Here is a 13,260-nt window from a genome sequence, read left to right as displayed (position 1 = left end):
TCAAGCAGTTTTTTTATCAGTTTTTTAAAATATTGGTGCAAATAATGAGAGATTACGGAATATGTTAACCCCCTACAAGCACTGTAAACCAGTGGGGAATGCATTTACCTTTCTGGACATCTTCCATTGTTACAAAGTTCTGACTGCTAAGTATTATTATAAAATAACTAAGAACTTAAGACATTGCAAACTCTTGAATATCCAGTAGAGATGGGTTGGTCCAGTTGTCTATCATAATTTTCAGTAATAACTATACACCAGTGACCATGGAGTCGACTGGATCAAATCATTCAGACAGACAGACTGTGTTTAAGAAAGTATCATGGCTTCAGGAAGCAAGGTTCTATAGAAAACTCTCCTACTGGCTCAAATCAAACATTCAATTGAGTGGGTAGATTTGAAAGATACCTAAAGATCTTTAATTAGCTGACACCAACAAACCAAGGTTAGAGACTGCAACTCGAATGTGAATAATTGCAGAAAATAGTAGTTTAAAGACAGCTATACAACTACCTTGGATAAGAAGAGAAAGTAAGTTCAAAATGAGAATCCACTAATAGAGACACCTTAACTGTGGGAGCAGGTGTACCAAGCAAGGATCAGGCAATGATCCACAGGCCAACATAGATGGCCTCAAGGATACTGCTTAGCCCACTGCTCTATTCTCTCTACACTTATGACTGTGTTGCTAGGTACAATTCAAATGCCATCTATATATTTACCAATTACACCATTGTTATTGGCAGAATCTCAGATGGTGACGAGGAAGCTAACAGGAGCAAATTAGTTTGGTCGAGTGATGTCACAATAATGATGTTGCACTCAACATCAGCAACACCAAGGAACTGATTGTTGACTTCAGGAAGGGGAAATCAGGAGAACACACACCAGTCCTCATTGAGGGGTTAGTGGTGGAAAGGTTGAGTAGTTTCAAGTCCCTGCGCATCAACGTCTCAGAGGATCTGTCTTGGGCCCACCATATTGATGCAATCATTACAAAGATACACCAGTATTTATACTTCATTAGGAATTTGAGGAAATTTGGTAGGTCACCAAGGCTCTGGCAAATTTCTACAGATATACTGTAGAGAACATTCTAATTGGTGGCAGCCCCAACTAGTATGGAGGTTCCCAATGCACAGGATCATAGGAGGCTTCAGAGGGTTGTAGACTCAGTCAGCTACAAGCCCCTCCACCGTTGAGGAAAATCTCAAAAGGCAGAGTCTCAAGAAGGTGGCATCTATCATTAAGGATTCCCACTATCTGGGACATGCTCTCTTCTCACTACCACCTAGGAGGAGGAATGGAATTCTGAAGACCCACTCTATGGGAACAGCTTCTTCCTCTCCATCATTAAACTGAAGCCATTAACATTACCACTATTTCTCTTTAGCACTATTTATTTACATATTTCATTGTAACTCATAGTAATTTGTTAGGCCTGCAGTGTACTGCAGCCTTAAAGCAACAAATTTCACAACTAATATCAGTGACAATAAACCTCATTGTGATCCTAATTCTATATTTGACAATAATTTACCCAGTGGGGAAATGTAAAGCTTGGGTTGGAAAGAAAGCCAAGTTGTTAATGTAGTTGACAGATGTCTATACTCCACGTTAAAAAAATAGCTCAAAGAATGTTGTGTACCACAGAGCTGAGGAATGTGGTGAAGCAGCAAGACAGTGTATAGGAACACAGTATCTCTAGATGTAAGTTTGGAGAGTAGATTCCAGTAGGAAAGGATGAAGGCATTCTTAGAGAGTCATGGATTCTTTGAGAGTCCGGCTACACCTGTTACCTGACCTGCTCAGATTATCCAGAATTTTTTTAAGCATGTAGTACATGAGGATATCAATGAAAGTAATGATTACAGAAGCACCTGTGGAGACAAGCAAGGTTGAAAAACAGACAAACAGAGCAGAGCAGTGATTTGGTCAGAGGTGACAAGCATGAAGTTTCCCGAAAAAAAAGGCTGTGCTGAAGTCAATGCTTATGTCAAAGTCATAGTAGTCAACTATGAATTCAACAAATTCAAGTCAACTCACATATGTCAGAGGCAGGCAGTTCAACGGAAAATTCAATGATCCACCTGAACGTTTTAGAAACCATAGAAACCACAGAAAAACTACAGCACAGAAACAGGCCTTTTGGCCCTTCTTGGCTGTGCCAAACTATTTTCTGCCTAGTCCCACTGACCTGCACACGGACCATATCCCTCCATACACCTCCCATCCATGTATCTGTCCAATTTATTCTTAAATGTTTAAAAAGAACCCGCATTTACCACCTCGTCTGGCAGCTCATTCCATACTCCCACCACTCTCTGTGTGAAGAAGCCCCCGCTAATGTTCCCTTTAAACTTTTCCCCCCTCATCCTTAACCCATGTCCTCTGTTTTTTTTTCTCCCCTTGCCTCAGTGGAAAAAGCCTGCTTGCATTCACTCTATCTGTACGCATCATAATTTTATACCCTCTATCAAATCTCCCCTCATTCTTCTACGCTCCACGGAATAAAGTCCTAACCTATTCAACCTTTCTCTGGAACTGAGTTTCTCAAGTCCTGGCAACATCCTTGTAAACCTTCTCTGCACTCGTTGAACCTTATTAATATCCTTCCTGTAATTTGGTGACCAAAACTGAACACAATACTCCAGATTCGGCCTCACCAATGCCTTATACAACCTCATCATAACATTCCAGCTCTTATACTCAATACTTTGATTGATAAAGGCCATTGTACCAAAAGCTCTCTTTACGACCCTATCTACCTGTGACGCCACTTTTAGAGAATTTTGTATCTGTATTCCCAGATCCCTCTGTTCTACTGCACTCCTCAGTGCCTTACCATTTATCCTGTATGTTCTACCTTGGTTTGTCCTTCCAAAGTGCAATACCTCACACTTGTCTGTATTAAACTCCATCTGCCATTTTTCAGCCCATTTTTCCAGCTAGTCCCAGTCCCTCTTCAGGCTCTGAAAACCTTCCTCACTGCCTACGACACCTCCAATCTTTGTATCATCAGCAAATTTGCTGATCCACTTTACCACATTATCATCCAGAACATTGATATAGATGACAAATAACAATGGACCCAGCACTGATCCCTGTGGCACACCACTAGTCACAGGCCTCCACTCGGAGAAGCAATTCTCTACTACCACTCTTTGGCTTCTTCCATTGAGACAATGTCTAATCCAATTTACCACCTCTCCATGTACCCCTAGCAACTGAATTTTCCTAACTAACCCCCCATGCGAGAGCTTGTCAAAGGCCTTACTGAAGTCCATGTAGACAACATCCACTGCCTTCCCTTCATCCACTTTCCTGGTAACCTCCTCGAAAAACTCCAATAGATTGGTCAAACATGACCTACCACGCACAAAGCCATGTTGACTCTCCCTAATAAGTCCCAGTCTATCCAAATGCTTGTAGATTCTGTCTCTTAGTACTCCCTCCAATAACTTACCCACTACCAACGTCAAATTTACTGGTCTATAATTTCCCGGATTACTTTTCGATCCTTTTTTAAACAACGGAACAACATGAGCCACTCTCCAATCCTCCAGCACCTCATCCGTAGACACCGACATTTTAAATGCAGCTGCCAGGGCCCCTGCAATTTCAACACTAGTCTCCTTCAAGGTCCAACGGAATACCCTGTCAGGTCTTGTGGATTTATCCACTTTAATTTGCCTCAAGATAGCAAGCACCTCCTCCTTTTCAATCTGTACAATTTCCATGATCTCGCAAACAACAGGAATACTGCAGATGCTGGAAATTCAAGCAACACACATCAAAGTTGCTGGTGAACACAACAGGCCAGGCAGCATCTCTAGGAAGAGGTACAGTCGACGTTTCAGGCCGAGACCCTTCGTCAGGATTAACTGAAGGAAGAGTTAGTAAGAGATTTGAAAGTGGGAGGAGGAGGGGGAGATCCAAAATGATAGAAGAAGACAGGAGGGGGAGGGATGGAGCCAAGAGCTGGACAGGTGATTGGCAAAGGGGATATGAGAGGATCATGCGACAGGAGGTCCGGGGAGAAAGACAAGGGTGGGGGGGGAACCAGAGGATGGGCAAGGGGTATAGTCAGAGGGACAGAGGGAGGAAAAGGAGAGTGAGAGAAAGAATGTGTGTATAAAAATAATAACAGATGGGGTACGAGGGGGAGGTGGGGCATTAGCGGAAGTTAGAGAAGTCAATGTTCATGCCATCAGGTTGGAGGCTACCCAGACGGAATATAAGGTGTTGTTCCTCCAACCTGAGTGTGGCTTCATCTTGACAGTAGAGGAGGCCGTGGATAGACATGTCAGAATGGGAATGGGATGTGGAATTAAAATGTGTGGCCACTGGAAGATCCTGCATTCTCTGTCCGCCAGATAGATTGCCAAAGAACAACCTGTCCCAATCCACGCTTTTTAGATCCTGTCTCATTTCTTCAAATTTGGCCTTCTTCCAGTTCAGAACCTCAACCCTAGGACCAGATCTATCCTTGTCCATCATCAAGTTGAAACTAATGGTATTATGATCACTGGAACCAAAGTGCTCCCCAACACACACTTCTGTCACTTGTCCTAACTCGTTTCCTAACAGGAGATCCAATATTGTATCCCCTCTAGTTGGTACCTCTATATATTGATTTAGAAAACTTTCCTGAACACATTTTACAAACTCTAAACCATCTAGACCCCTAACAGTATGGGAGTCCCAATCAATATAGGGAAAATTAAAATCCCCCACCACCACAACTTTATGTTTCCTGCAGTTGCCTGCTATCTCTATACAGATTTGCTCCTCCTGTCTGCAGATTTTGACAGAACTAGTTTACAGATATTCTAGAGAAACAGTTAAATTATTATAAAAACCCTCAAACAAGGTGAAAAGCAATTGGTTCAGTCAGATGTGTTACACTGAGAAGATATCTATTGGGTATGGAAAAGCCAATGCAGATAAGAAGATGATCTGGCATGAGTCAATAGAAGATCTCATGGTCTGCAAGACCCATGCAAAAAATCAGAATTGCTGAACAACCTAGATCAAGTGCATATTAGGCTGCATATTTTTCAAGGAAACCATACCACCCAGAGGAAACCCATGGAGATACAGAAATGATATAACCATATAACCATATAACAATTACAGCACGGAAACAGGCCATCTCGGCTGAACTCTTACTCTCACCTAGTCCCACCGGCCTGCACTCAGCCCATAACCCTCCATTCCTTTCCTGTCCATATATCTATCCAATTTAACTTTAAACGACAGCATTGAACCTGCTTCAACCACTTCTGCTGGAAGCTCACAGCTACTACTCTCTGAGTAAAGAAGTTCCCCCTCATGTTACCCCTAAACTTTTGGCCTTTAACTCTCAACTCATGTCCTCTTGTTTGAATCTCCCCCACTCTCAATGGAAAAAGCCTATCCACGTCAACTCTATCAATCCCCTTCATAATTTTAAACACCTCTATCAAGTCCCCCTTCAACCTTCTACGCTCCAAAGAATAAAGACCTAACTTGTTCAACCTTTCTCTGTAACTTAGGAGATGAAACCCAGATAACATCTTAATAAACCTCCTCTGTACTCTCTCAATTTTATTGACACCTTTCCTATAATTCAGTGACCAGAACTGTACACAATACTCCAAATTTGGCCTTACCAATGCCCTATATGATTTCAACATTACATCCCAACTCCTATACTCAATGCTCTCATTAATAAAGGTCAGCATACCAAAAGCTTTCTTCACCACCCTATCCACATGAGATTCCACCTTCAGGGAACTATGCACCATTATTCCTAGATCCCTCTGTTCTACAGCATTCTTCAATGCCCGACCATTTACCATGTATGTCCTATTTTGATTAGTCCTACCAAAATGTAGCACGTCACATTTTTCAGCATTAAACTCCATCTGCCATCTTTCAGCCCACTTTTCTAACTGTCCTAAATCTCTCTGCAAGTTTTGAAAACCTACCTCATCATCCACAACGCCACCTATCTTATTATCATTTGCATACTTACTAATCCAATTTACCACCCCATCATCCAGATCATTAATATATATGACAAACAACACTGGACCCAGTACAGATCCCTGAGGCACACCGCTACACACCACCCTCCATTCTGACACACAGTTATCCACCACTACTCTCTGGCGTCTCCCATCTAGCCATTGCTGAATCCATTTTACTACTTCCATATTAATGCCTAACGATTGAACCTTCCTAACTAACCTTCCCTGTGGAACCTTTTCAAAGGCCTTACTGAAGTCCACATAGACAACATCCACCGCTTTACCCTCATCAACTTTCTCAGTAACCTCATCAAAAAATTCAATAAGATTTGTTAAACATGACCTTCCACGCACAAATCCATGTTGACTGTTCCTAATCAGACTCTGTCTATCCAGATAATTATATATACCATCTCTAAGAATACTTTACATCAATTTACCCACCACTGACGTCAAACTCACAGTCTGATAATTGCCAGGTTTACTCTTAGAACCCTTTTTCAAGGGTTATCCAGAGGTCAGGATTGAATATGGGTCACTGAAGCTACACAGCTACACCACTGTACTAAATTGAACATATTTCTTTCTCCTTTTATAATTAACCTTGCTGCTTCTTCTTAAATCCTTTAAAGAACAGTTAGTAAAAATAAAGCTTTTTAACAATGGAAATCTTGCTGAAAAAATCATTCCAATCAAAATCTAAGTATCTATGAACGGGTTCTTGAATGGTAATTGTTAACACAACTTTTGTTAGTCATGCACTTTATGGAAAATTATCCTGTTTGAAACAAAAAATACCTTTAAAATACAACAGCAAAAATTCAACAGTGTCAAAGACTTAGAAAAAAATGAACAAATATCCACAGATTTGTTTTAAACTGGGATATATGCCCTGTGTTTTCTCAATGCAATTCATGTATACTCACTTGGTTCTGTGAATGACTTAACTATTTCCTCCATAGCTAACATCCAAGAGACTGCAAGATGACAATTTTGAAGAAAAACCCAGTTTCCTGTCTTTAGTGCTTCTTTAATCAGTTTTTCGGCAATAGGTCCTTGTCCTTGTCCAAGGGAAATAGAGTCCACCCTGCATCAGAAAAGAAAGCAAGAACCCACATATTCTTGTCATGCATAAGCAACAGACTTATTGTAAGATGATATGTATAATTGATATACTACTAAAACTCTCATGCTCTGTCTGTCTGTTTGTGACCTCCAATTAGCGCAAACGGTGCATTACAGCGGCACTTTTTTTGGCTAAATCAAATTAAAATGCGCTAACTTACAAAATGCAAGCAAAGTTCATGGTTATATATTTGTAGAAAATTGCTCATTCGCCAAAAATCAACAGGCTCGCTTTCACCTGAGAGCCTATCCGCCATTATGGAAATCGGGACGTGACAGCCCGACGCATGTGCACGGCCAGTCTCAGCAGCAACACCTATCAGAGCAAAAGGGCAGGGCAGCTCTATTTTGAGGGGTCACAGTCTGCTAATCACCATCAGCATGTGCAGGATTGGGACAGATCTAACTGTCAGCCATCAATAAGAGATAATTAAATCTTACTGTAATGACGTACTTTCAGACACCCATAAAACCTGCTGCAGTCAAAGGACAGTGGTGACTATATCACATCCACTTAGGAGAGTGCCAACCACATCATCAAGAATAATCAGCATCCTTTGGTGTTACTGCTTCGTATCTTCTATCCAACATTAGGATAAAAAAAAATGGTCAGCTTAATTATGCCGTGTGGAAAGGGAAGGGGGACATTATGGGCAAGGGACGACGCCAAACGTCGTCGGGAAGCAGCAAGGAGAGGGAGAGAACAAAAATCGGATGAGGCCAGGGCCGCATGACTCCAGGATCAAAGAGTCAGGACAGAAAAAGATGAGAGAAGAAGAGAGAGGATGAGAGGCATGCACGTCTCCAGGATCAGAGACAAACAACAAACAGCAGAAGAGATAAAGAGATGGGGGATGAAAGGACTGCACATCTCCAGAATGACAACAAGAGGCACAAGGGTGGCAGATAAACCAGAAATGATGCCATCAAAGGTGTTCTCCATTTAATGAGGAGGGACCATATTTGCTTTGCTATGCATCCTTCTTCTTTAATAAACTGAGGTTTTCCACTTCGGTTTCCAAAGCAAAGCAATACCAATAGCATTCAAGAAAATTTAATGTTCATTCTGGTCACATCAGACTGCACTACCCTTCTCTCAAAGGGTGCCCCAACAGGTCACCCCATTGTCTAGTTCATATATAATGATGACAGGATTGTTATAGGATGGTCAAGATTGGGAGGTTAGAAAAATAAATAGTTTGAGGGACTTTATATTTCCAGCATTCTGGTTCTAAACTTCTCAGTTTCATCATCAGCACAAGATAAAACTGAGGACTGTTTCTAGTTTTATGTTGCTGGTCTCCATCACTTTCCACTAGCTCACTAAATTCACAAAATCATCAAAAGGTTTCAGCATGGAAGCAGGATATTTAGTTCAGCGGTCCCCAACCACTGAGCCACGGATCGGTACCGGGCCTCAAAGCATGTGCTACCGGGCCGCGAGGAAGCAATATGATTTAGCGATATGAGTTAGCTGCACCTTTCCTCATTCCCTGTCACCCACTGTTGAGCCATCACGCATGCGAGGTCATCACCCGCACGTCATCCATGTCAGTGCGGGAAGGAGATCAACTCCTCGAGCTTGCAAATGACGACGGGCTGGGAAGTATGTTTGACATAACATCTCTGCCGGCATTCTGGATCAAAGTCAAGGCTGAATATCCTGAGATAGCCACGAAAGCACTGAAAACGTTGCTTCCATTTCCAACATATCTATGCAATGAAAACCAAATTGCGGAATAGACTGGACATAAGGAACCTCCTTCGAGTATCACTGTCTCCCATCACCCCTCGATAGGACCGTGTTGTTGCAGGAAAACAAGCCCAGGGCTCCCACTGATTCAGCGATATTGGTGTGTTGCAATGATTTTATATGTTCATATGGGAAAAATGTGCTGCGTGTTTAATATCTAAACGTTACTTAAAATGTTATGATGCTATTGACTTATATAACGATATAACAATTACAGCACGGAAGCAGGCCATCTCTCCCCTTCTTGTCCGTGCCGAACGCTACTCTCACCTACTCTAATTTTAACGCTACTCTAATTTTCCTTTGAATGATAATATCGAACCTGCCTCTACCACTTCTACTGGAAGTTCATTCAACACTTACTTCAAGCTCCCCTGATAATTGACTTATCACTATATTCATGCGAGGAAAATATGCGCTGTGCGTTTAATATTAAATTCGTTAGGTAAACCCTTTTAGAAAGGAAATTGAGTGTAGTAGCCACTTATCACCGATATCTGGTCGTGAATAAGACCCCCCCCCAAACATAATCGCCAAAAACGATTTGTAGAAAAAAAATCGCATACGCATGCCAAATTACGCATGCGCACTGGTTCCCGCGCAAGGCTTCATGGTCATTGTAGTCTTTCCTGGGGAAAACCCAGCGTATTTGACTGCTACTCTTGTCCGTTGGCAACCCTACCACCACCCACCACCCACCCCCCACCCCCGGTCAGCTGGTCGGCAAGAATTTTCTCAATATGAAACCGGTCCGCAGTGCGAAAAAGGTTGGGGACCCCTGATTTAGTTCATCAAGCCTGTGCTGGCTCTATGCAAAAGCAAACAAGGTAGTCCTCTTCACCTACTCACTCTCTATAGCCCTGCAAAGCGGAAACAAATCTTGTTCTGACACTGAACACATCTCTGACCCCAACTCATCCCTCCAGATAAACGTTTTTTGTTATTAGAACCATTATAGATCAGAACTGTGCTGAAGATAACAGGGAAATAATTTCTTTCCGTGGTACAGTCATGATTGTGTTGTTTCCTGCTCTTCTGCTGAAGTAAAACAGATACATCTCTCTTCTTATTTCCATTTCCTTTCATTATCTGTTTTGCTTTCATTTGTTCAAAGTTCAAAGTAAATTTATTATCAAAGCACTTAAGTGTCACCATATATTACCATGAGATTCATCTTTGGAGTTGGATGTGACCAATATTCATTATAAGCCCAGTAACTCTCATAGAGTCAAAGTCAGAGTCAATTGGTCCATGCTGACTAAGATTAACATCTACCCATATTTGGCCCATATCCCCCTAAACCTTTCCTATGCATATACCTGCCCAAGTACCTTTTAAATATTGTTAATGCTCCTGCCTCAACTTCTTTCTCTGCTTGTTCATTCCATATACTGGCTACCCTATGGGTGAAAAAGATCCCCCTCTCCCCAGTTCCTATTAAATCTCTCCCTTCTCACCTTAAACCTATCCCTCTAAATCCTGATTCCCCAATTCTGGGGGGAAAGAAAACTATGTGCATTGACACTATCTATGCCCTCTCATGATGTTAAACACTGCTATAAGATCACTATCATTCTCCTACTCTCCACTGCAAAATGTCCTATTCTGCTTAACATCTCTCCACAACTCAATTTCTTGAGTCCCAACAACATCCTCATAAACCACTTCACTCTGTCCAGCTTAATAACATTTTTCCTAGGGTGACAAAAACTGACTACAATATACCAAAGTCTTCTACAAGTGCAATGTAACATCTCAACTTCTGTACACAGTGCCATAGACCATAAGATATAGGAACAGAATAGGCCATTTGGCCCATCGAGTCTTGACTGCCATTTCATCATGGCTGATCCAATTTTCCTCTCAGCCCCAGTCTTCTGCCTTCTCCCCGTATCCTTCATGCCCCGACCATTCAAGAATCTATCAACCTCTGCCTTAAATATACATAAAGACTTGGCCTCCACAGTTGCCTGGCAAAGAATTCCACAGATTCATCACTCCCTGACTATAGAAATTCCTCCTCATCTCCATTCTAAAAGGATACTCCTCTGTTCTGAAGCTGTGTTCTCTGGTCTTAGACTCTCCCACCATAGGAAATATCCTCTCCACATCCACTTTATCGAGGCCATTCAATATTCGATAGATTTCAATGAGGTCATTCCTCATTCTTCTAAATTCTAGAGAATACAGACTCAGAGCCATCAAATGCTTTTCATATGACAAGCTATTCAATCCTGGAATAATTTTTGTGAACCTCCCTTGAACTCTCTCCAATTTCAGCACATCCATTCTAATATAAGGGGCCCAAAACTGCTCACAATACTACAAGTGAGGCCTCAAGAGTGCTTTATAAAGTTTCAACATTACATCTTTGTTTTTATACTCTAGTCCTCTTGAAATGAGTGCTAACATTATATTTGCCTTCCTCACTGCAACCTGCAAATTAACCTTTAGGGAATCCTACGCAATGATTTTCAAGTCCCTTTGCACTTCTTATATTGTATTTTCTCTCCATTTAGAAAATAGCCAACTTACTCATTTCCTTTTCCAAAGTGCATGACCATACACTTTCTCACATCACATTATATTCCATCCGCCACTTATTTGCCTATTCTCCTAATCTGTCTAAGTCCTTTTGGAGCCTCTCTACTTTCTCCATCTATCTTCATATCATCTGCAAACTTTGCATCAAAGCCATCAATTCCATCATCCAAATCATTCACATATAACTTAAAAAGAATCGGTCCCAACTTAGACCACTAGTCACCGGCAACCAACCAGAAAAGGCTCCAAACATGAGGAATTCTGCAGATGCTGGAAATTCAAGCAACACACATCAAAGTTGCTGGTGAACACAGCAGGCCAGGCAGCATCTCTAGGAAGAGGTACAGTCAACGTTTCAGGCCGACTCTTTGAGAAGGGTCTTGGCCTGAAATGTCGACTGTGCCTCTTCCTAGAGATGCTGCCTGGCCTGCTGCGTTCAGCAGCAACTTTGATGTGTGTTGCAGAAAAGACTCCCCTCATTTCCACTCTTTGCCTGCTGCCAGTCAGCCAATGTTCTATCCATGCTAGAATCTTTCCTGTAATACCATGGGCTCATAGCTTGTTAAGCAGTCTCATGGGTAACACCTTAACAAAGGTCTTCTAAAAATCCAAATACATACCATCAACCAATTCTCCTTTGTCTATCCTGCTTGTTATTTCTTCAAACAATTCCAAGAGATATGTCAGGCGCCATCTTTCCTTGAGGATACTATGCTGACTATGGCCTATTTTATCATGTGCCTCCAACTACCCTGATAAAACATTTTTAATGATCAACTCCAACATCTTCCCAATCACTGAGCCCTTTAACTGGCCTATAGTTTCCTTTCTTCTGCCTCTCTCCTTTCTTAAATAGCGGAGTGACATTTGCAATTTTCCAGTCTTCTGGAACCATTCCAGAATTTAGTGATTCTTGAAAGATCATTACTAATGCCTGCACAATCTCTTCACCCACCTCTTTCAGAACTTTGGGGTGTATGCCATCTTGTCCAGGTGACTTATCTACCTTCAGACATTTCAGTTTCCCAAGATCCTTCTCTATCCTTCTCTCTAGAAATGGCAACTTCACACATCTCATGACCCCCTTCTCCCCGTGAAAACTTATGAAAGATCTATCTCATTGTGACCTTGCACTCGCTGTCTACCTGCAATGCACTTTCTCTGTGCTGCAACACTTTGTGCTGCAACACTTTATCCTGCACTCTGTTGCTGTTTTATCCTGTATTACCTTAATGTGCTGTTGTAGTGAATTGATAAATACAAGATATTCCACAGATGGTGGAAATCCAGGGTAACAAGTATTAAATTCTGGAGTTCCTCCAGCAACTTTGTGTGTATAGTCAATTGATCTGCATGGATAATATGCAAGACAACGTTTTCACTGTATCTTTGCAGACATGACAATAATAAACCAATTTATTTACCAACTTCTTCCATTACGCCTTGACACCACTGATACTTTTTAGAATTTCAATGACACTTCACAAAAAGTGCAATCTCTGCCCAAAACCTCAAAGATCTTAGGTGAAATACTGATTTACTCACCTTTCGATTTCATATGCTGTAAATGCTATTGACAGTGTGATCTCATCTATTATAAAAGGAAAACTAAGAGGGAGCAATAATTTTGTGAAATTGGCCCCTTAATTTTGAAATTTGTTCTTAATTATCCGATTGTCCATTAGTTTAAATTTCCAACCCACACACAATTCTGGCCTTTATGTCTTGGTTTGTACAATGTTTTAGTGAAGCTCAGTGTAAGAAAAAGGAACCAGCTTTTGATTAGACAGCCATCTAGAGTCAAAAATGAGTTCAACAACTTTT

The 13,260-nt window shown here is 41.4% G+C and overlaps 1 protein-coding gene across 1 annotated transcript in view; it reads right to left on the bottom strand.

The window, feature by feature from the left end:
- The window catches only part of dnah6 (dynein, axonemal, heavy chain 6), a 402,938-nt gene that overhangs the window by 48,271 nt on the left and 341,407 nt on the right, over window positions 1-13,260 (bottom strand). Inside the window, exon 66 of the mRNA XM_063047640.1 lies at window positions 6,941-7,101. Within this exon, the coding sequence (XP_062903710.1) occupies window positions 6,941-7,101 (161 nt within the window). The remainder of the gene's footprint in view (window positions 1-6,940; window positions 7,102-13,260) is intronic.

This window comes from Mobula hypostoma, chromosome 5 (assembly GCF_963921235.1).
Source record: "Mobula hypostoma chromosome 5, sMobHyp1.1, whole genome shotgun sequence".
Lineage (NCBI taxonomy): Eukaryota > Metazoa > Chordata > Chondrichthyes > Myliobatiformes > Myliobatidae > Mobula > Mobula hypostoma.
Note: the sequence above shows the minus strand (reverse complement) of the source record. Positions and strands in the feature narration are given on the sequence as shown.